The sequence below is a fragment of the Apteryx mantelli genome, chromosome 5 (genome assembly GCF_036417845.1).
Source record: "Apteryx mantelli isolate bAptMan1 chromosome 5, bAptMan1.hap1, whole genome shotgun sequence".
NCBI classification, from domain to species: domain Eukaryota; kingdom Metazoa; phylum Chordata; class Aves; order Apterygiformes; family Apterygidae; genus Apteryx; species Apteryx mantelli.
The window spans coordinates 69858296-69882640 of NC_089982.1; the positions used below are offsets into that span (position 1 = coordinate 69858296).

The 24345-nt window shown below is 41.4% G+C and overlaps 1 protein-coding gene across 3 annotated transcripts in view; it reads left to right on the plus strand.

Moving 5' to 3' along the window:
* The first annotated feature begins 2664 nt into the window (after positions 1-2664).
* Positions 2665-24345, plus strand: part of LCORL (ligand dependent nuclear receptor corepressor like) — an 89391-nt gene continuing 67710 nt past the window's right edge. For all 3 annotated transcript variants that reach the window (XM_067298193.1, XM_067298190.1, XM_067298192.1), the window contains exon 1: positions 2665-2828. In XM_067298193.1, coding sequence (XP_067154294.1) covers positions 2675-2828 — 154 coding nt within the window. In that variant the 5' untranslated portion in view covers positions 2665-2674. The remainder of the gene's footprint in view (positions 2829-24345) is intronic.

The window sequence follows — 24345 nt, forward strand, 5'->3', positions numbered from 1 at the left end:
TGTGTCCCTATGAAACTGATTCATGTGATATAAGAAACTAAGGGATTCAGTTAGATGGATAGTATTTAAAATTATACTGTGTGTTGATTTCATGAAACTCAATTATTTGTTTTACAGAAGTGATAGTGTTTATTTTGGTGAAAATTCTTTACTAAAAAGATGTGACCTAACATCTGTTACAAAACTTTTTTTCATTCCAGTGGAAGCAGAATCGATCTTTAGGGCTGTGCTCTAGAGGCAGTCCCTGAATATGCCCTTCACACATAACATCACCTTTAAGAAATGCGAAGGAAATATCCACAAAGGTTTGCATGAGAAGCAAGTGCACTACAAATTTTTTAAGCACATCTTGCGACAAAAAAAATATATTTTTTATAACTTTTCCTTTAGAGAATGTTGTTAGCTTAAAACTGAAGGATTTTATCCAAATAAGGTTACATTTTATTTTGTGTGGGTTTTAATCATGCCTTACTAGAGTTTCCCAGGATTTTGCTGTCTTGTCTCTCTTTGAGGCAAGGCTGGGGGTTGTGTTGCTGTTTTGAAGTTCAGTGCAAATAAGAGAGCCAAGGTATTCACAACAGATCTGGGGTGAAGAAAGAGGAAGCAAGGCGACTGCCAAGCTGCTGCTTGCTATTTATTGCTGCCTGCTCTGATGAAAAGCTGGAGGAAGCAATAGGCTGTCTTTTTGCCTGCACTTCTAATCTTGTCATTCTCCTGAAACACTCCATTAAGAGGTTGTAAGGGCTCCATTCCCAAATAGCCCTATTTCTGCTTTCACCTTCTTTCTACAGAGCTATGCAGAGGGCTGAATCAGTGGGCAATTATTTCCAGTTCTTTGCTCAAAGTCGTCATCCTTTTGCATTTGTGATGCAGTGTCACTACGGCCCTATTGACTTATCCTCTAGCACAAGAAAAAAAAGTGTGTCTAGGTAGGGGTGGCACATTGGGGGGAAGGAGGGAAACAAGAGCGTCTCCTGTTTTCTACGGCCTTATTAAATCCTGGTTTATATCACAGTCTGCAAACAGGCACAGGATACACCGTTTCTTGCTGAAATGTGAGGAGTGTTCTGAGGAAGGGGGTGGGGGGGAAGAGGAGGCACTCAAAGATGCACCAGGATCTGAGAAAACAGTGAGATCTTGATTTTTCTGTCTAGGGAATTCAAGACTGCTAATTGCTCTCTTGCAAGGCATGGATAGCAGTTGTCGCATTAGCGTGATACTGAGTGATATCTCATGCAGGAGTCTGGAGGTATAGACTGAGGATGACTATCTGCACAATGCAGTGAAACCGACTGTCCAAATGGCTGTCAAATGTTCAGAGTAATCCAATTTGACATTTGTGTGTTAACTTTCTTGCAGTTATCTTAATCTCACTTTATTTCTAAAGTAATTCTTGGGTTGACAGTAAGCTTTCTCATGCATGTGCACAGGTACAGGACTAAGCTGACTTGCTTCTAGGTTTCATGCTTGTCTTTTCCAAACAGGAAGTGGGAAACAACACTGTTCCACATGACACCCTTTCTCACTTCCCCTCCATTTTTGACTCTAAGTAATCAATAACGTTATGAAAAATAGGCTAACGGCATAGCCATAAAAAATGGTCTGGTGAACTGAGCAGTAGCTTAGAAAACTTTGAAAATCCCCTTTTGAGTAACTGGCAAGCTAACTGAGAAGGCAGAGCATTACACCTTTGCTCGTGTTGTAGTCAAAGCATTGCTGGTGGTGGAGCAACAGTGATCAGTTATGGCAGCTAGTTAAGAGCTGGCTACCAGAGAGGTGAAATATCTTTTCCCTGAGGTCCAGTGGCAAGTTCTTGAATAACTGAGGAAGGAAAGGTGGGCTTTCTTTGTTTTCATTTTTTTTTAAGGTGTAAGTTGGTAGCAGTGGTGCCTACATGGATGTTCCCACTGGCGGACGTTCCCACGCCACCCTGCAGGGCGGATGGAGGAGCGATGGCCGGAGCCGTGCCCGTGTCCCGGGAGGGCAGGTGGAGATGAGGAGGAGGCGCCGGGCACCCAGGAGGCCCTGGCCTGCAGGTCAGGTGGATGGCGGGACGAGGGTGGAAGGTATGCCCGTTTTTCCATCCGAACCCAGAGCTGCCTGTGCCCGAGCTGCGGCGCTGGGCTGAGCTCGGGCGGAGCCGCCGGCAGGACCGCCTGACGCCCTGGGGCCACCTCCCGGCGGGAAAGGCTGAGGCGAGGCGGGCAACGCGAGCCCCCGAACGGACTGCAACTCCCGGCATGCACTGCTGCCGCCTGCCCTTGCCGGGCCGCGGCGGGTGGCGCGCTGCCCCGCGGGATTTGTAGGCCGAGGGACATCGGCGGGAAGGGGGGGCGCTTTCCGCCCACTTATAGAACCGGCCCACGGCTTCGGGCGAAGTTTTTAGTGCGGCAGGCGCAGCAGCTCGGCCGCGCCGCCTTCCTCGGGAGGCTGCGGGGGCGCTCGGCCCTGCCCGGAGGGAGCGAGGGAGCGGGCCGCCGCCGCGGGGGACACGTGTCCGCCGCCCCGCGAGCCCCGCGAGGCGGCGCGCGCTCCCCGCCCCGGATGCTGAGGGGGGCGCGCGGGCACGCGCTCGCCGCGGTTGGGGGGAGGGAGCGATGCCGGGCGAGCGCGCGGCTCTTCTGGGTGGCGCGCGCGCTCGTATGTAAATGAGCGGGCGTGAGGTCAGAGGCAGATGGAAAAGGGAACAGACAGAATGGCCGCCGCGGCTCCCGCTCCTCCTGCCGCCGCTGCCGCCTCCCAGTGCCGGAGCCCCCGCTGCACGGCGGAGCGCAGGGGAGTCCGCCGAGAACTCGACTCCTGGCGGCACCGGCTCATGCACTGTGTGGGTAAGAGCGGGGAGGGAGACCGGGGTATCCCGGCGGCAGGGGGGCGACTGGCGGGGGGGAGGGGTGGGGAGAGGAGCGGGGTGAGCGGGTGCTGGAGCGGGGCCCTTGAGGGAAGCGGGGTGGCGAGTCGGGGAGTGGGGCGTCCGCGGGGCGACGAGGGGAGCGGACGAGGCATCCTGCGCCCCGGTCTCTCGAGTGGGCGGAGGGGGGGAGCGGGGGTGGAGGAGCGGTTCCCGTGGCTTCCTTGGAGGGGGGAAGGGGGAACCAGGTCTGCGGGGGAGAGCGAGGGTCCTAAGCCGCCTCCGGTTCGCGGAGGGTGTGTGGTACGGATTCAGTTAGGGCCCCTCGATCCCTCCCTTCGCCGCCGACCTAGACCCTTTCTTGGCTCGGGTCCTTTTGTCTCGGCTTCTTGTCGTTTGCGCGACGAGTGCCGGTGGCTGCCCCCCTTCTCTCCCCCTCCATCGCGAGTGCCTGGGGGAGGGGGGGGGGGGACGGGGGGAAGGGAATCCGTGTGTGCGTGTGTGTGTGCGCCTTTAAGAGGGAGCCGCTCCTGCACTGACGGTTGGGATTTGAAGTTTTCCCTCCCCCCGCCTGGAAGTTGTCATGGCGACGGCAGTTCTCCCCTCACTCCCCCTCCCCCTCCGCCCCCCTCCCCGGGGGTGCCCCGCGGGGTCTCGTGCCGTGAGGTTCCCCCGGGTCACGTGGCCGCCCCGCGCGCTCGGGCGGGGGGGCGCGGGTCCCTGGCGAGCGCCCCGGCGGCGGTCCCGCGCGGGGGAGCGCGGCCGCGGCACCCGGGCCCCGGCGGCAGCGGCGGCGGGGGAAGCCTCTCCGCGCCGGTGGCTACCTGTGCCGCCGCGGGCCTTGTTTTGCAGCCTGGCCGGTGTGGGAGAGAGCAGCGCGCCCCGTAACGACTCTGTCCTCACTTTTCCGCCCCTTCCCTTCAGTGCGGAGGGCAGGCTGGCTGTATCGAGTGCTGGCATTTGTTACATGCTTTGTCGCGGCGTTGCGAGCCCAAATCGGTTGTCGCTTTGGGCTTTTTTTGGCGAACGCTTCAGTACGTAGAACTGCTTATTTTCATCGTTTCAACGCAGATTTCCCCCTTCTTAGGGAAACGGACTTAAAAAAAAAAAAAAACTCTTCGAATAGTATGCTAGTCTCTGTGCTGATCTTCCCTGGTGACTGAGCCATGAAAACGTATCTAGATGTAACAGAGGATAAGCAGCAATTCATTCAATGTTTCTGAGTGTGCTTGAGAAAGATTGAAGTAAGAATTAAGTATCTAACAAGTAGGTACGTTTATGGTTACAGGAGTTTAACTTTGTCCGTGTTTATGGCATTTTCATTTATCTTCAGTAGCCTGGTAGCTGCTTCATGCACATGTGCTTCTTGTTCTTGCTATGTTGCCCCAATGATGTTTTAAAACACCTGTTATAACACCTGTGTATATGTTATGATACCTGTGTATACTTGCACTGACTTTTTAATCCTTAGAGTTGTGATTCTGGTTAGGAAGAAAATGTTCTTCTGTATGCTCAGACATGATGTAATGCCTTTTGTGGAAAGAATGCAATTTAATTAGAATGTATGGGGAGGACTAGTTCATTGGCATAGATGCTGTGATAAACTGTTAAATCTGACAGACTAGTGTCTCTCACAAATTATAAAAATGGACTTTCTTATAGTTCTGTTTTCCTCTTATTTCATGATATTTCCTTTTCTAACTTAAGCTAAAATCCTGAATGTCTACTTGACAGTTGATGGCTGTAGGGACTTTCAGGTGGTAATAGTATGCCAACAGTTGTACTAAGGGAACACAATTACATAGCATGACCAACGTGGGAACTGCAAAGCACTGTAATCAAGGCACTGTAAGACAGAGCCTCACCATACATAGGATCGTCTGCTCAGCAGATCTGTTACATTTAGCAAACTTCTTTGAAGTTGTTTCTTGGATTGTTTTTTCACTGAGATTTGTGAGGTGTATAATCAGAACATAATTACTTATGTTTTAAATTGGTTCCACTATGTTGTTACATCATGCTCTGTTTCCTATTGTATGTTCCTATCTTGGAATAAAAGTTATTTAGGATATGATTTCTTTGTATCTCTATTATGCAAAATGCAGTTAATAGAAAGGATATGTATATATGATTAGAATCTGCTGAGGAGAAAGAACATTGCTTATGGTTTAATAGTTGTTCGAGACCTGTCTTGGTTGAGAACTGTTATTTGGTATGCCTGTTGAGCAGCCCTTATCTGAGAGAAAGTATAAACAAAGTGGCAAGAAAGTGGTTAGTTAGGATAACGAAAGCAGAGTGTGCTTATGGATTTTTTTTTCTTTACTCCTTTGAAACTGTTTAGTACTAACTTCTGTAAAATAACCTCATCTGTTAGCTCAAATAACTTCCAAATTGAAAATGGTTAACTACTTTCAGTCATTAAAGTATTCCTGAGAGATTTGAAAAGTCAAAGTTAGTGTTAACTGGAGAGTCTAAAAAATTGACCAGTTGATGGCTGAAGCAACGATGAGGGGGGAGTGGTAAATATGAGGGATTTGGTGTAACTTCTTTCTTTCTTTCTCCATCCTTCTCCAGAGTCATACCTTTGTAGCAAAGTGAGGAAATGATATGGCAAAGCAGTAGTCCCAAAACTTAGCAGTGCTAAAAAAAAACCCTTATCATTCTACTCTTAGAAAACTTTTTAAATTTGAAAAACATTAAAAGTGATGTGGTTCTTAGTTATCTGTAATTTTTCAAGCATTGTGTTAAAAGAATGAAGCAAAAAAGTCAGAATGTGTTGTATAGTTTCTGCTGACCTTTTGGATGGATGAACTGTATTTTGATGTCTTATTTATCATATTGATACTAAACTTGATATTTGCATTTCTGTGGTATACTATCACTTGAGCACCTTGAAACGCTTTCTGTGAAGGATTCCTCATCCACTTACTTTATAGAAATGGTAAACCGAGCCAGAGAGAATCCCTCAAAGACAGTGATTGCACAGCTTGAGGCTCATAGGCAGCAGATTGTTCATATCCACAACAGTGAGATAGAAATAATACTCAGTAATCTTCAGTGTACTGTATGCTTGAGGATCGGTGGAGGTAAGGGACCTCTGTTCTAAGGGTTTGACTTCTGCTAGGGGGGATGCGTGTGGTGTTTTTGGTCAAAACCTGTTTGCAGGCTCAGATATCTGTATGGGTTTAAGAATTAAAAGTTTGTTTTTTTGCCAACCTATTATGTTAATTAGTGACTTGCAAAATATGACTTAAAGTCCTAAGCCAAATGTTCATACATTTAAAGAGTTTGAGAGAGAAGCAGTGATAAAATTCCATTGAAATTGCTGAGAACTCCGTTACTTGATATCTAAACGTATTTGAAGGCTTCATGCTATATTTCAGTATCTATTTAGGATTTTTGTAAATATATCCCATTCAATACAAAATAGCTGTTCAGATGGTAATCTTTGTGTGTGTTATGTTGAGCACTAACATTCCTAAGATGCCTGGGGTCCAGTTTATGGATGTGCTTTAATCCTGAGGACGTAGCTTTCACATGACTCTGACCAGAGTTTAAAAACTAGATGCTCTTTGAAGTCATCTGAAGAGCTCGATTCCATAGATGTTCTTACAGCATGCATAATATGTGCCAACAAGTACTGTTTACAGCAGTGCTCCCTGGTATGTTTTGTCCTAGGTACTATCTTTGTTACTTCACTAACAGCAACAAAGTACCCTAAATCTAGACTCTGTTTATGAGAAAATCTCTAAAAGCTCAGGGTTGAAGTACCTCACTTTTCAGCAACCAAGTTGCACAATGTTTTAAATCTAAAGACATTTTAGAGATGACTATCAGAATAGCTGAACATAGTGGCGCTTTTTGATTAAAACTTTACAATGTAATTTGTTAAATGCATTCCATTGCATTGAGAGGCTTTGGTGGTACGGAGCTATAAAAAGATAGTCTAGCTTCATACTTTCTTCAGCCTGTGGTCTGGCTGTGGTGTTCTAACCTCACCAATTTGCCAGAACTTTACAGGTAAAGTATTGTCAAATACATTGATTCCTTATAACTTTCATGAAATGGACACAGAGGAAAGATCTAGTAAATGCTGGGGCATAAGAAAAATCTTCAGTGTGAACTGGCACTTTTTATTATACTAGCAGGGTATCTTATAAGTAAAGATTGGCACAGTAACTTGAGGCTTTTTAATGGAAAGTGCAGATAACTCCAGTCATCAGAGCTGAAATTTTCTTGCCAGGGCTTTGTGTTGTGTTGAAGTATTTTCAGAAATGACAGGTTTAAATAACATCTCAGGTACTTTTTAAAAAGTAAATGCATCACTATTTGTTGGTAGGTGGTTGGGGTTTCTTTGGGGGTTTGGGTTTTTTGTGGGGTGCTTTTTTAGGTGTTTTTTTCAGCTCAAGGACATTCGTTTGGCAGGAAGTAGCCTTGGTATTGCTTTCTTGTGAAAACTCAAATTTGATCAAAATTAAAATCTGTTTTTCATACATTTGTGGAATCATGCCATCTCCTTTACTCTTGATGTCATTTTTCTGGCTTTTTTGCTCTAAATTAGAATAAACAGGTATGTCTAATTCTCTATTTTGGTGGATCTAGACTTTGGACTTTCATGTAAGGGCAGTCTGTGCTTTGGTTCCGTTTTTATAGAGGATTGCTCTAAGACTGTGGGCTGGCTTTGAAAATACTTTATCTTCTGCTCCAACTTACTGTTCTTGAACAAGTTATCCCTTAAGTTCACTTGCCAGGAAAAGCAGTTCACTCCAAACAAAAGATTTGTATCTACTGCATTTGATATCACCTCCATGCTTGCAGCACTCCTGTGTTAATTGCTTCATATCTTTATTCCCACAATATGCACAAGCGTTCTCACTTCCACTGTGGCTGCACTGCAGCAGGTTACTGTAATTTTTTTTGTAATGCCGCTGCAATTATAGACAGTGTCCTGTAGCTGCCACAGTGCTAGTAGCAGAGCTAGTTATTTCACTTTAAATCTATAATGCTCTTGTCTATCTTCCAATGATTGCTTTGATGGCTCCGTGCTTTATTACCTTTCAAGCTACTAACAGACTGTATGTAAGAATGATCTGAAAATGATGCTTGCTTTGAACTCTTTTTGCTTTCCTGGGACTTCAGCTTCTTAGAACAGCAAGCAAGCTTACTATGGCCATAGTATGGTCATGGAATAGGATGGGCAGTAATGTTGGTTTAAGGTATTCCTGTGCTGCTGCTATGATTTGAGTTGCCATATGAAACTCTTGGTGTGACTCCAATGTGAAAGCAGATCATGGAAGTAATCTGAGTATTACTGCAAATATAACGCTGTTAGGAAGAGGAACAGGAATTAAATCTGGATCAGAGTCACAGCACAGGTTCACAAGTAATTCTTGATGCAGTGGGGAAGATGGCATCATGTGGGGGAATAGCTTAAACTGATATTGCAGAAGCTGGTATTCAAGCCAGCATGATTGTTGAACATGTATTATGAAACCACAGTTTAAGAGGAAAGTGTTGTCTCACATCATCAAGTCTAATACAACTGTTATCAGAATGGAGAAATCACAGTCTTGGCAGGATGTGCCTTCTGTTCATATGCTTACATCAGCACTCATCAGACTTCTCTCTGATCTGCTTTAACTCAGTAACTGGTCAGATGGCTCTTTGTTGTTGAGGAGTTAGTGGCTTCCAAAATAATCTGGTGGATTCTAGTGCTAGCTCAAGGAAAGGGATGAGATGCATGGCAGGAGCATGATGAATGATAGCAGAAATATAAGCCTTTAAACTGTTTTAGCTGCCTATGGCACTATCAGTTGACAGGAGTGGAACACAGTCTTAAATATGCAAATCTTATTTCCCCTGAACTGGCTTGGTAAACAAAATAGAAAAAATGCTTGGGCTGGTGTGTGTATATATATGTATGTCGCTGGAAGTTGCTGCAGCTTAGCACGTTGACTGTCTTAAGGTCAAAAGAGAAAATGCATAGGATTTGTTTTGTCTTGATATTATCTTTGTTTCAAATATGTAGTGTTAAAACAACTTCTTCAGTGCTCTCACAATCCTTTTTGTCTCACCAGCTCCTCTCTCAAGAAGTAGTAATGGTCTACTGCTCTCAAAATGTTTTTCAAGGATTATCTTATGTTTATGTCTGTATTTGAATCTTGAAAGGTGTGTTTTTTGTTTTTTGTTTTTTTTTTTTAACTTGGAAAATAGTGCAGGAAAAACAGAGTAATGACGTACAGAGACTTAGTTTAAAAAGGGAAAAAAAAAAAGTTCTGTATGTGTAGCAGCAGTTACAGTTCACTGATCTCTTGGGAATCTGCAATTGTAAGGACATATGGACCATAATCCTACGAAAGGCAAAACTGCTACACAGACAAATCCACGGACTATGCAGGATTCAAGTTCTTTGTGTGGGTTCTTTGTACTCAGAAATTTGTTGCAAAGTGTACAATAAATATATACTTTTCAGTAGTGTGGGTAAAACTTGTGATTATCTTTTTGGTGCTCCATATGTCTAGATATTAGTACATGACGGAAGCTGTTCAAATTTAAGTGTTTCAGGAACTACTGTAACTTTTGTCAGTTAGATGTAGATTGAACTTTCTTATTGTGCCTTCTTACATGATAGCTTTTTACTTTTTATGTGACTGACAGTGATCTGAGAAACAGTCTTTCTTCATTGTAGGCACTTAAGGGGCTCCTTAAGCTGGAACTTCTGTCAACCAAAAGAAGCAGAGTTGAGGTGTTTGTTGTTGCAGCTCGCTCTCCATTATTCCCATGAGTTGGCACTGAGTAACTCTATACTAACCATTGAAATGGGTAACTTTGCACGACACAATTCTGTTCAGTTTTTCTTTTTGAACTTGCTGTACCTTTGTGATCACTGTGGATTGGCATGAACATTCATTCATTCAACTGTCCAAACAAACTGGATTGTAAAACTAGTTAGCTTAAAACTAACCTGGAAAACAGGAGGGGAAACATAGCAGGAGGAAGAGCAGGAAAGAAAAGGTCAGGTCTAGTATAGCTTGGATCAGTTTCCAAATCAGGTTTACTACACACCAGCTTTTTCTCCTGATGAGTGAGGTATAAGAAGCTTCACTGAACAAGGCTGCTTCTTTTAGCAACTTGGCCTCTTTTAGCAGGAGTTTTTGTAGGTTCAAAGACAGCTAAAAACTAAGTTGGCTGAACAGGATCCAGGTCAGCAAGATTATATGTTGCTGTAATCTTGTCAACAGTAAATGTTTCCACTTGTTCTTCTCTTGCAGTGAAACTTGCAGTGATCCAATAGTGAACTGCTTTTCTGTTGTAAATTGTTCTGGGGGCCTATTGTGATGTTTCTGGGACTTTTTTTTTGTGGCCTGGGTTTTCTGTTAGCTGAGTCTTCTGAACTTGCTTGCTATGGTAATAAGCAGTAATAGTTGTGTAAGGGACCATGTCATGGTGATCAATTTATTGGATCAATTTATGCCATTGAGGAGCTGTATTCCAGCTACCAGCAAGTAGCCAGGGCTTGTACTGCCTACAGCTGGAACAGGAAAAAATAGTACCTCTTCCCTTTCTCCCCCCCCCCTTTTTTTTTATTAGCTATATTATATGGGTGTTCTGAATAGTTACAATGGATCCCTTCTTCTTGTATGTGACCAAAGTATCAGGGCTTTAAGCAAGGTTGTTATTCTAACCTTTAGAATTCAGTGTATTTATGTAAAGTGTAGAGGTCAGTCAGAGCTTTAAAGACTTCACTAACTTAAAATTCTTTATGCTAGTTAGGACCACTGTCTTTCATGCAACTCTTGAACCTTGTTCTCTTCCTTGTGTTTGGAGGGAACTTTGATAAGATAGGTTGAAACATTGATAGAGGAAGCAGAACTGAATTTTTGTGATTAACATCTCTGGTATCAAACTTCTGAAGAAATAGGAGGGAGTTATAAATTTAGCTACCATATATATTCTGAAAGGGACTGAAGGATTGCTAACTAATTCAATATATTTTAAAAAAATCTTTTTTGACAGAGTAGAGCTATTGTGTGATGTATCTTTTTGTCATTATTAATCTATCACTCTGTTCTTCTATCCACTAAAAGCGTGGAAAAACCAGGAAGAAGGTAGAAGAGGCTAGGGAAGACTTGACAGTAATGGCTTGTGTATTTGAGACCATAAGGGGGACAGATGTGTTGCAAAGAGTTGAGAGAGACTCTCAATGCATTTCTGTAGATTCAGAGGTAGAGGTGCAATTTCTTTTTATGGAATGTGATCAGGTGAATTGACTTTGCAAATCAAAGACCTGTGCTTCAGGTTGTCTTTTTTGTTGCCATTTCCACTTTTGGCACAGATCTGGTACCTGTGTAATATCTTAGGAAGCTGGATTAGCCCCTTCTTAGATGTTTTATTCTGCTGAAAGTTCTGCTGAGCTCTCAGCTACTGCTTTTAATTGCATTACGTTCTCAGCGTTCAGCCAGACCTGTATCACCGTAGCACCACATGGTTATCGTTGGAGTGAGAGTTGGGCAAATGTCACTAGATGTGAATATATATATATTTTTAATTCTCTCTCCAAGAATACCGTTTATCTCTTGCTCATCTTCTCGGATGCTACGCGGCCTACTCACTTCCTCCCGTAACTTCTTTACCTGATGCCACAACTCATCAACAGCAGTACACCTCCCGCAGGAGAGCTGACTGCCAGCCCAGGCCTCCCGGAGAGGCCCCAAGCACTCCCTGCAGCCTGAGACCTGTAGAACTGCATCTGCTGTCAGAAGGTCTGTCTGGGTCCAAGCCTCTGACACAGCTGATGCAGCGACTCCAACAGCTGCTGGGGAATGTGCTCTGCAGCATGTCATGACCATACCTGAGGAAGCATACACTGCTGGGATTGGAAATGAAGATGCCTTCTTGCACCCTGCTGCTTAAACTGCTGCACAAACTGCTGCGTCTGTTAGCTGCGCTCTATAGGAATAATAGTTTTCACCATCATAATTCCACTGCTTTATAAACTAGCCTGAGTGCATTTCTAGTCTGCTGAGCCACAGATAGGTCAGAGAGCAGTAATTAGGCTAAAGTTGAATAAATGCTGCTACTTTTCGTAACTCCTGTTAAAAAGCTTTGCAGATCATACTTAAATTTTAAAAACTCACTAAACAATTTTATAATGCCAGGTTAGCAGTTTTGCACCAGTAGTATTCTAGACACTTAATGGTTAACGATCAACTTGCTGCCATATATAATGTTGATTACAGAAAACTACTTTAAAGAACTCCAATTTGTGATCTTAGCTGTCAGATTAGCTGACAATAACAGAGGGCATGTCACAACAAGGGCCAGTTAAATGCGAAGATTTGACTTCATCTAAGTGTAGCCTTTAAACCCCCTAATCTGGGAGGGGGGATTATCGGATGGCTACTGCTTTATGACCTGTAGGTTGGATGCAGTTCATTCTGGTGTTAGCCCTCTGAGGCAGGAAAGAAAAAACAGATTTACTTAGGATCTACTGCTGCCTTAGAGTGCTCTGTATAAAGGCTCCAGTGCCAACTATGCCAAATTCAGTCTCAAAATTTTGCTTTACTATCAGCTGAATAATTCTGTGACTGTGGACTTCCCTTTGATTCTATTCCTTCATTCTCCTTATTCCACCTAAACCACCCTATTTTACCATCCTTCAAATTTCATAAGCAGTCATTTCCTATCTTTGAGTCTTTCTTAAAGCTTCCCATTTTTCTTTACTTCCAAACCTTTCCTCTTATTTATTGTCAGTGACTTTAAAGCAATTTTGACAGCTCTCCATCTGTCTCTATAAAGAGTTTGCTCTCAGCTTTTTTTTCTTGTGTGTTTCTGTCTCGAGGGCCACCAAATACCATGTTCACCAAGGCAAATTGTACCCTCCATCTCTCAGTCCAAGAGACTTCTGTGATGTTATCTTCTCCTAAGTGTCTAATCTCCCCTGTTTCTTCGTTTATGTATTCCTGCTAGATATCCCTTCTTCTGGTGCTTGAGGGAAAGGAGTGTGATCCTCTATACCACCTTATTCTGGAAATTCATTCTCTTGCAATCTTGCCAGGTCAAGAAGTCTGCTCCTCTCTTGTTACAGGCTTCCACATAACTGGACTGTAGCCATTTTCAAGGACTTGATTTTTGGCTTTAACTTTTTTTTTGGGGGGGGTGGGGGGCAGGGAGGGGAATGTTTCCAAAATTCACTCTGGTTAGAAGTGTTAGAATTTCTAGCCTAGCTTTATCCCCAATTTATATATATTGTTGCAACATTGTCATTTAAGGTTTTTCCTTGTTTTATTTTCTGTTATTTATTCCTATTTAGATATTCTCTCCTATTTAACATAGCAAAAACTGAGCATTACTGAGTAATGAGTAGTAATGACTCCAAACCAAATGAGTGGATTTGAATTTAAGCAATTAGTTCAAAGACAAGTGAAAAAATGTTGCTATAAAAATACAAGCTAGTGCAGGCTGTTAATACCTGATATTGTCCCATATTAACTGTATGTACTATGGTACAATCCCAGTTGCAGGGACTGCCCTGCAGCTATAATAAGTTCTCTGTTCTTGTGATCTGTTTGAGTAGTCTTTCCTTTGTTCCTGTTCCAGTTTGAATGGATTTTACGGTGTCATTCTAAATACTATTTCAAACATAGTCAGGACCATGTTCGATAGGAATCATAATAATTTGTCTCTGTATCATCAGGTAAGAGCTCTATAGGATCAGAGCAAACGTCTGCCTAGTTTAGGACCTTTTGTCAGCAGCCATTGGTGAAAACTTAGGGGGAAAAAATGATTAATACATAGTATTTTTGAAATATTTCCAGCCTTTAAGGACTTTCTTCATCTTTTGGAGAAAAACAGTTTTGTTGTTTCTGATAACGGATTTCCTGGATTATCCTTCCATAAGTAATAATTCAGCTATATCATCCTTGATCTCCTTTGATTTTTGTTGTTGTTCACTTTCTTTTTTTGTTTCTGCCAACAAGAGGCTGTAAAGTAATAACAAGAGGCATTCTTTATTTACTTTTTAGAGAGACAAACTGAGGAAAATATTACTGGGTCAGGTGGACCCTCTGAGGAGCAGGAGAGGCTGCTTCCTTCCTGGTATCAGCTGAACTTGCTTGGGGAAGAGACACTATAGAATGTAGTGGACAGTCACAGCAAGGGACTTAGGCTGGAAGGCAGCTTAAGCTGGAAGGTAAGGATGAAAAAAAGATGGAGAGACGGGTTAGTTGCTTGGTCTGAGGGGTTGGAAATAACTTCTGTAGGTCAAGCTATACAGAACTCGCAGGTACTGACAGGTTTAGTCACAACTGACTGAAAGCAAACTTGGAAGCGATAGTACAATGGCTAGCAGGTCTTGTTGCACCTTTTTCTGTTAATGCCTACGTTTGAGGAGTTCAAAAATGGCATATAGTGTTCTTGTGATCTACTAGGAAACCAGGTTCTTCTCTGTCAAAGTAATTTCAGCTTTTGAGCTCTTAGTGAGTTCTTTACTAGTCTCCAGGTGTATGCTCTTGCACTTCATATTATTAGATAGCCACGTGACATTTAATCTCATCTTTGAGGCCACCATCATTTTCTGTGCTGATACAATTAGTAACAACTTCAGTACAGTAACTTCGTTAGTGTTCTTGTACATTTTTTTTTTTAGGTTGATGGTAAAATATGTTTAACAAGTTAAATGACAGAAATTTACTCTCAAGGAAATCCACCAGTAACCCTCCTCCAGGCTGGAACATCTCCTTTCAGCATTACTTCTTGTCCTTTTCCTCCTTTCTTGTCGGTTCTATACCCATCTTACATGCATTGTACAAATTTCCCTCAGGCTTGACGAAGTTTTGTCTTTTAAATGCTAATTCATATATTTGTCCTAGCTCTCTGATTTGTACACTGTAGGCACTTGAAACCAAAGGTATTTTTGCTATAGCAGTGTCCGTTAGGTGCACTCAGGCTTCAAAACATGCTGAAAACATGCACTCCTCCACTTCCATGTCATCAGGTCCTCTCTCTTGTTTAAGAGTGGAGCTGAGAAATGTGAGTTGATTTTTGATTTTGGCCCTTCACCTTTTTCCTAGACCATAGAATGGTTGAAACTGGAAGGGACCTCTGGAGAACATCTAGTCCAACCCCCTTGCTTAACCAGGTTGCCCAGGACCCTGTACAGATGGCTTTTGAGCATCTCCAAGGATGGAGACTTTACAACCACTTTGGGCAACCTGTTCCAGTGTTCAGTCACCCTCACAGTAAAAAAGCTTTCTTTATGTTCAGATGGAATGTCTGCGTTTCAGTTTGTGCCCATTGCCCCTTGTCCTATCACTGGGCACCACTGAGAAGTCTGGCCCCATCCTCTTTACACCGTCCCTTCAGATATTTAAACACTTTGATAAGATCCCCCCTCAGTCTTTTCTTCTCAGAGCTAAATAGTCCCAGCTCTCTCAGCCTTTCCTCATATGAGAGATGCTCCAGTCCCTTAATCATCTTAGTATCCCTTCACTGGACACATTCTAGTAGCTCCACAGTCTCTCTTATGCGGTGGAGCCCAGCACTGGACACAGTACTCTAGGTTGGTTAAGCGTGATTTGTGAATCCATACTGACTACTCCTAATCACCTTATTATCCTTCATATGCTTGGAAATGGTATCCAGGATTAGCTGCTCCATCGCCTTTCCAGGGATGCAGGTGAGGCTGACTGGCCTGTGGTTCCCTGGGTCATCTTCCTTGCCCTTTTTGAAGACTGGAGTGACACTTTCTTCCAATCTTCAGGCACCTCTCCTGATTGCCTGATTACCTTTCAAAGATGATTGAGTGGCATTGCAATGGCATCAGCCGCCTCGCTCGGCACTCGTGGGTGTAGCCTATCAGGGTCCGTGGACTTGTGTATGTCCAGTTTGCTTAAGTGATCCTTACTTTAGTTTACTTTAACCTCTTACTGCTTTTAAACATATATTTGATCTTGACCTTCTCTGTTGGGATGCCAAATGTTATACCTTCTCTGAGAGAATTTCTTCATCAAGGCCATCAGATTGGTTAGGGTGTATTGGAAAGTATTTTGTATTTCCTTTCTGTGCCCCTGTCAGCATCTGCTAACTCCAAAATGAATGTGTTCTGCCCCAAGGAAACAGATTGTAACAGGAAGTGCTCCACTTCTACTTTAGGCTTCCGGAGTTCCTGTCTCGAAATGTGGGAACTGTCTGAAGTGCTCTGAGTTTAGTGATGGTGTGAAGAATTGCACTTTGACAATGTGACCCTGAATCAGCTTTTGTGTGCAGTTCTTGGAAACAGTGGTAGATTATTTGAATCCAAGAGACTTCTGCACTTACTACCTCACATCTTCACTTGTCCTGAGCGGAGTACTGTTTTGTTTGTTTTTTATCATTAATATTTTTAAAACCAGGGCTTCTCTTGAGTACTCAGGATTGTCTGTTTTTTCTAAGGCTACTACTACTTGGTAGAAAGCTCTGGTGGCAAAGGAACTCTGGGGGTGTAAAATGCTTGAATTCAGGCCCCAAAGATAACACCTGCTTTGATGCTAGTTTCTTCAGCAATATACTGTGCATTACAAAAACACCGCTAGTATGGCTTTCTCTTAGCGCGTTGGTTTTTTATTTATTTATTTTTGGTGTGGTGAAGAAAGCTCTATAGAGCCTCAGAGCAGGATTTCTACTGCCAGTTTTCTCTAGTTCAGTCTGCATGGTGCAGAAAATCATCAGTATATTCTTCAAGAAAGAAAAGACTTGTTGCAAGAAACAGAAGACTGGAAGCTCCAGAAGATAGATTCTAGCAAATGACAGAGGAGGAAACTATTGATCTCTCTCACCATTTATGCCAAGGACACTGCTTTGTGATTATGCAGCACCAAGGTTTTGCTGGTAAACTGACTTCATTTTACAGCCTTTCTACCAATTCCATTTGTTGCCTCCATTTGTCCCCACATTCAGGGAAGTTTGTGTTGGTGGGACTTTTGGGGGGTTCTGATGCCAGCAGAACAGCTTATTTCTAGAGTTTTTCTAGAGTTTGGGCCACTAACCAAGAATTTAAGTGTCTCACTGGAGAGTTCACCTTAACATTTGTAGGATTTACTTGATGGCTTGTATCTGTAGTCAACCACCACAGCAGCTTTTTAGCATCACAAAATGCTTTTGAGGAGGCATTTATCTGTAAATCCATAAATTCAACAGACCATGGATTTCTTATTTAACTAGCCAACACTTTCTGCAGTGTTATGGGGGGAGAAAGCTGAGCAAGAAACTCTAGCCAACACCCTCTGCAATGATACTGGAGAAGCTGAGAGAGAAACCATAACTTTGGTGTGCCTTGAGGAAACTTGTGTATGTACTGTCTGGTATTTCTTATGTCATTTACTAAAATTTATGGTCTTTCTTGTTGAATATGTTTCTCAACTTGAAGAATACTTGTCCACTGGCTCAGAGAGGGGGTTTGCTGGCCTGAGCTCAACTTTATGTAAGGACTTTTCTTTAGTTTGCTGCATGTAATAGTGTTCTGAGGGCTGGTACTTGCAGTGACTTGAAGTCATTTCTGGCCCTTCTGTATTTTCTAAGGAGGTCAAGGCATCTTTTGAGACTCCTCTCTGAGGGATCAAATCATTTTGAGAAAACTGATATTAGCCAAATCTCTTAGACTGTAGAGCTACTACTTGTTTTATCAAGGACTTTTATCCATTTTCCTAGGTAGGAACAGCAGATTTTTCACCTTTTGCTCACCTTGTCTGCTTCAGTCAACCACCACAGCAGCTTTTTGCTGTCACAAACTCAGAAGAGCCAGAGCAGCATCTTCTATTGTTGTCTGCAACTCCTTGTAGAGATTTGGAAGGTGTACTTGGAGAGTTGTAAACTGGTCCTTCCTTTCTGTGTGGCATTGCACTTCCCTCCAGCAAGAGGGAAGTCTCTTTAACAACCAGCTGACCTGATTGTGTGGGATGCTGAACAATTCTAAACTGGAAATGAGAGCGCCTTCTTGGTAGTACATCTGTATGGTACTCTGCCATTTTCTCTTCCTCCTTCTCATCCTTGCAAACCAGGAATAAAAGCTGCGTTGCTCTTTGCATGGGGTATGAGTTACTGACATATGAGACTGATCAAGAAGTTTGGTACTCAGTAAGTTCCTTTGTATGGCATTGGCAGAACTCTGGAATGGAGATTTACCGGGTTCCTGCAGGAGTTTTCCTCTTAGTTGAAATAAAAATTGTATTCACACCTTTCTTTAAGAAATCATGCTCCTCTGTGTTCTTGACCTTGCAGTTCTGCTGGCTTCCCTGAGTGGTTTCTATTGTCTTTCTAAATTGTTTCATGGTGGGGAGGGGGAGGCACGGGTGGGGGGAGTGAGCAGAATCCTACTTGCAGCTCTACTTAAGGTAGTGAAGTTTCCTGTTTTGTCTTGCTTGAGACTTGTTGGAAGCAATAGGATATGGCTCTCTTGAGTCAAAAAAATGCACTAAATTATAAATGGAATAGTGAAATCTGAAGATTCTGCATTTCCTATTTCTCTTACAATTCATGGTCTTCCAGACCTTTTTGGGATGGGGGGGGAGCTGCTTAAATTGAGTACAGGATTTGCAGCAAAGTGGTTGTTCTAAGGAGCAAAATAGGTACATAACTCTTCCTTTTCTAAACAGTATAAAATGAAAAGGTATCTACTTGTCTTTGTTTAGAAGACTCACAAATATAGGACTCCATTTAAGATCAATGTCTTTTCCTTTGCTTTGAAAAAATATTTCTAGACAGAGAGAGTGCTGGGATACAGGAGGAATGGATTGTTTCTAAATCAGGATAGCCTGCTATGTTTAAACACATCAGTCTTGTGCAGGAGCTCTTGTCTATGTCTCCCCATATTTAGAATATTTAGAGTCCTGCCACCAGGTACTTGAAATATACATATCTGGTTTTTCTGTCTCTTCCCCCTCCCCCCCCCAAATTTAGGTTGTACAGTCACTAATAATGTGAGTTTTGTAGAATGTAATCAGAAATTAATTACAGTAAAATAATTAGTAATAATATGATTACAGAATCTTTCAGTAAGCTCTCAGAAGAGGTATGTGGCTTCATTTTGGAACTACATGAATTCTGTTCCACCCCAGATGCAAGACTGAGTCCAGCACTTTGAATCTGACCATTTGGTGTTTTGTCTTGTGCCATTTAATGATTGGGAAGAAGTTGATCAAAAGTTTGTACAGATGTATGCTAATGACCTTAAAAATGATTTGTTGAAGTGTCCAATGCTAAAAGCAAAAACAAGAGACAAATTCATTTTTCATGTTCTTCTCTATTTGACATCTATTAACTGATAAGAATGCCTAATGTGAAGCTAAAATTTGCCTTAAGTCTTTTGTTTTCACAGTTCTCCTTTTTCAATCTCCAGTGGGAAATAAGGAAATCCAGCCCTTTTATTAAAATATTAAATGATTAAAAACTCATGTATATGAGTACATGTTCCTCTTTGCCGTATTATGCAAGTTCAACAGAAATAACTGCACTCGTAAGATGCAAGTTGCAGGTTGATTGTCCATGACATGCAAGTTAAGATACGGTACCTACTTACCTTGAAAAATGTAATCTTTTCTTGTATGGATTGGGTTTATTTAAGAACAGATGTGAAATCACAGTTTACCTGAATTTAAGATTCTTCCAATCCTACTAAAATATTTAAGGCAGTTGATATTTCAATTCTGAATTCTACGAAAGAAATCTTACAGAAAAGGGCGCATGGTTAATATTTTTTCCTTCAAGGAAAGCTATTGCATAGGTATGAGCAACTCATTCTTGTTGACCTAGCTGACAGTGCCAGCTTTGATTTGTGTCTTTTTTGCTGAACCAAATTCTGGTAGCATGTTTGACTTTTTTTTTCCTTTTTTTTTTTTTTTTTTTAATAACCAGTCATTCATAAAATAAGCTTTAGGTTAAAAGTGGAAATACCTGGTTTAAGTATCATAAAATGCAAAATAATTAACTTAAAAAAAAAAAACTATCAAATTAACTGCCAGTTTGAAAGGTACGCTGCATTCGTCTCCTGATAAAGTTGTGGTGTGTCCAAGTTTGTTAAAAATACTTTCTGATAAACTGTTTCAGAGTTTATATATATTAATAACCTGTTTGGAAATAAATATTTTTAAGACATTAATAGCATTAATAAAGGATAGACATGTGAAGAGATGATGACCAAGATGTAACAGCTTCAGTTTATTTATAGGATTGATAGTTTGCTTACTAGGTGATGTTTTGGCATCCAGATACCAAGATGCCTTTGATCCTGTAGCTTCGGTGGGTGTGGAGTTGATTTCAGTGGGCTGCCATATGAGCGCAGTCTTGTTGCAGGTTTGAAATTCTGCAACTATTATTTTATAATGGAAAACAACAAATAATCTCTCAATATGAGGGAGTCGGATCTGCTGGGGGATAAGAATGATTTCTCTTACCTCATCATTTCAGAAACAATTTGCATTTTGGGGGAGAAGGCAAGCACTCTGAATAGGGCTGAAATGGTAATTAAAAAAAAAAAAATCCTGAAAATTCCCATGAAGTAGAAACTCAGTCTCTTTGGAAAGTCCATTTTCTTGTTAAATTTATTGTCAGGAATCAGTTGCATGGAATGCTTCTGAAAGCTTGCAGGATTCTAAGCTTCAGTTTCTCAAAAGCTCATCAGGTTTGGAATGTTTTGAATTAAATATTTTTTTGGCTCAGTGAACTGGCATTTTCAGATAACTGTATTTTCTCCAACAGCTTCCAGCCAGCTCCCCTTCCTTAGCAGAAGGCTTCATGTTCTTTAATTCTGATAATCCAGGAAGCATGCCAGACCTATTTATTCATTAGTTTTCTGCTAGACTTCTTCCCAGACACTGGTAAGATGTGTGGTACTGCATAGTAGTAAAGTGATGTTGTGACCTATTTATTGTTACAGATTTGCTTGTGGACTTCACTTTTCTGTGAAGAATAAGTGAACATCTAATTAGACCTTCATGAAGAAAAGAAGCCTTTGCCTAGCTATCCTGAGCTTTTTAGGTAAAATAGGTGAACTTTTTGGTCCACTTTTATACCCTCAAATCATGGTTAAGAAATGCATGGTCTCCAGAAGAGACAGTCGTTTCTATGTTTTAGTCTTGGGAATAACTTTCCTCATGCTGTATAAGGACATATCAAGCATTTTTCCAAGATGGATGGTATCTTATTAACACTGACTTATTCTGTCTGGATTTTCTTCTCTAAGGGTACAAACTATAAACTTGTAACCAGCCCAAATTGTCACCAGCACAGTTCAGAGCAGCATAAGGTATTGAGATACCTTTTTGAGGTAGTGTTTTGAACAAAGAAAGGAGGTAGGGTAAACTTCAGTGGCTGAAGAATTTCTAACCAACACTCACATGAAACGTACTTAAGGTCCCTTGGAGCCATTAGCAGCCTGTGGTCAATTCCTTGTTCTGCTGCAGCTTAATGAGACCCAACAAATGGTGAACATAGAGGTAGAAGTGGCAATAGACAGTTCAGATGGATATAGGTCTCTTCTGTAAGGACGTTTTTCTGAGATCACTGTAGGGGCCTGATGCATCTTGCACTGATTTACTCAGACTTGAATTTGATCAGCTTTGTTCCTGAGTTCTAACTTTTATCAAGGAATGAAACCATAATTTGTGGAAGAACTCTGCCTGTTACACAACAAAGAAGAATGTTTGCTGCATCAGTGATGGTCACCATAAGCAGTGACAGAAAGCCATGCTCTCTTCATTGAGTTGTAGACACATAAAGTATAGGTTAATTTTGATGTCCAGTAAAATTCACGCTAACTCCATATGAAGGTAACTTTCCCTGTGTGACAGCTGGGATTATACCATTGTTCAAAGAAAGAATTTTTTTAGAGAAAGTTGGAATTAAATTCTACTAATTGTCACTTAAGCAATATCCTCTTCCCTTACCCACAGCGAATTCTGTATCTGAAGTGTCTTGCTTATGCTTCTCAAACTATAAATAATGCACAAATCTCACCAAATATCTTGCTGCCATTATACATATTAAATCTAACTTTAATTTTAGCTAGAAACTACAGTAAAAGGTGTCATATGCCTCCCCCCCCCCCCCCCCCCCCCCCCCGTTTACAGGGCCACAAGGGCAGTAATTCTTATTGGCCTGGAAGATAACTTTGGAGTGTGGAGACGCTTTGTTTTTTATTGAATCTCATCTTTACTACTGCGATTTACAAGTACCTGGAAAGTTGACATAATCTCTGACTTAATGCTAATTTTGGTCTTAACTTGCAAATTTTAATGTTTCTGTTGACTGCCACACTTCTCTTTAAAACAGATGAACAACTGAAGGGGGAGGGGATAGGGAGCAGGACATTTCCTCTTTTTGTTTTGCCTCTGAGGTATGGCCAATTCCAGTCTCCTAGCACTGGAGGATTATTCCCTCTTTGCATTCTACTGAACTGCTTAATGGTCTAACTGGTTCTTTTGTCATATATACTCTTCTTGAAAGCTATATACTTTCACCATTTGCACCTCCTGAAGATAGCACCATGTGGAGGGTTGAAAGCAAGGACTTTTTTAGAACTGAAATTGTTCTGTAGTCCCATTTCAGATCTCATTGGCAAGAGTGCAAATTCTGGTTGTCTGATCTCTCTTTGCTGGCAGCAGCAGAAGTGGCCTCAACTAGATTAATTTTTGGGGTCAAGATTTGCGTTAGAGGAGGACAAATATCTTTTTTAGCTATGGTTCTGAACTTGTGCTGGAGTCTAAATAGAGGATTTCCTCCCTTTCACATTGGAATCTCTGGTATGTTGGTTCCTGTTTGCTCAGGGATCTGAATCAATACAGTAAAGAAAATGAGAGTGTATTGAGGTAAATGTTTTGGAACTTTCTATTCTGTGAATACTTTCTTTTGGTGCTATAAGCAAAAAGTAGATACGAGTTGGACAAGCATTCTTAAACAACCCCTTCCCTATCCCATCCCCTGTGCAAAAGCTGTGCTAAAATATATATGTTCTTGCAAGGAAAATGGGCTATTTCTTAACTGAGAATGCGTCCAGAATTTTGTCAAATAATGTCTTTTACTGCAAAGATGTTCTGCAGTAACATTATAAATTGGGGGGAAAACATTTGAATAAGTATCCTGGCTTCTGTTGTCATGCTCTAGATCTTGGATATTCTGCCTAGCAAGTTAGCTTATTTTTTGTTACCATTTGTATAAATGACAAAGTTTGTTTGCTTGTTTTTGTTTTTTTAACTCTGCACCTTGGTGGTTTCAAAACCTGTTAGATCCTTTCCAAATTACTATTGTTATTATAGTAGTTTTTTTTAAAAAAGGTTAATTGCCGACTTGGATAATTACGTAAACATGTAAATAAAACTAGACTTTAAGATATGAATACATTTTCTGCCTCCTTGGGAGAGGTGGGGAGGAAGCATCTCCTGACCTGTAGAAGGAAGAGAGAGGTAGAAGAAACTCGAGTATTAACTTCTCAAGCTACTCTGTCAGACAGGCTGCTCTTTTACTTATAAAATACAAAAATAACTCTCTTCTATACAAAGTATTCTCCTTTAACAAATAAGGGAGCTGCTGTTTGTATCCTAATGAGAAACAGATAAATAGGTGTAACAGAGTAGAAGATTGACATAACTATTGGACATTTTCAAAAATTTTAAATTAGTGCTACAGAAAATTTATAAAATGCTTGCTAAATCGACTGAGAATAGTCTGACATACCAAAGTAACTTGGTGATGATAATAAATGTATATATTCTTAAGGGGTTTCAAATTTTCCGATGCAGTTAATTTTTTTTCCTGCCTAATAATTTAGAAGCAGAAGACCACTTCATTTAAAAAAAAAAAAAAAAAAGGCTGTGTTTTAAGGAAGGTTGTGTTTTTCAGCAGAACAAGTGTCCTTCTGTAGTGTCGAATACAGTGGAACACAGAATGCAAGCAACACCTGTAAAATGGCTGGGGGGTTATAACTTAGAAAGTTGTAACTTTATGTCATTAGAAATGAAAAAATGACAAAACGTGGGTTCCAAGCCCAATTCTCATGAAAGGGGTAATCTGTAAGAAAAGCAGATAACTTCTCTGTGCCTTTCTAGAAAGCCAAAAGAAAATACTGCTTCTTACTCTTGCGCCTGTATTTAAAGATAAATATTGAAGCACTGTTGAGAGAGAACTTAGAGCAGAGGAACAAAGTTATTCATTCTGAGAGACTTGGTGTCTGTCTGCTTAGGTTACTTATTTAAAAAAGGGCTGTTCTAATGCTCAACAGAACTAATGAAGTTGGATTCTCTCTGTGGTACGATTTAGTTAAATTCAAGGTAGCTGACTTACTGAGTAATGCAAGCCATAAAACTTCCTTCAGATATAATTCTGTACTGAGCCAAACTAAATAATCAAGACTTGAAGTTATACAGAATGGGGAGAAGTATCACTGAAGTTTCTCTGTCATTATCTGTTTTTTTTCTAATTGCACGTAGTTATTAGAAGGGATCACTTTTAGCTAAGTGGAAGAGAATAAA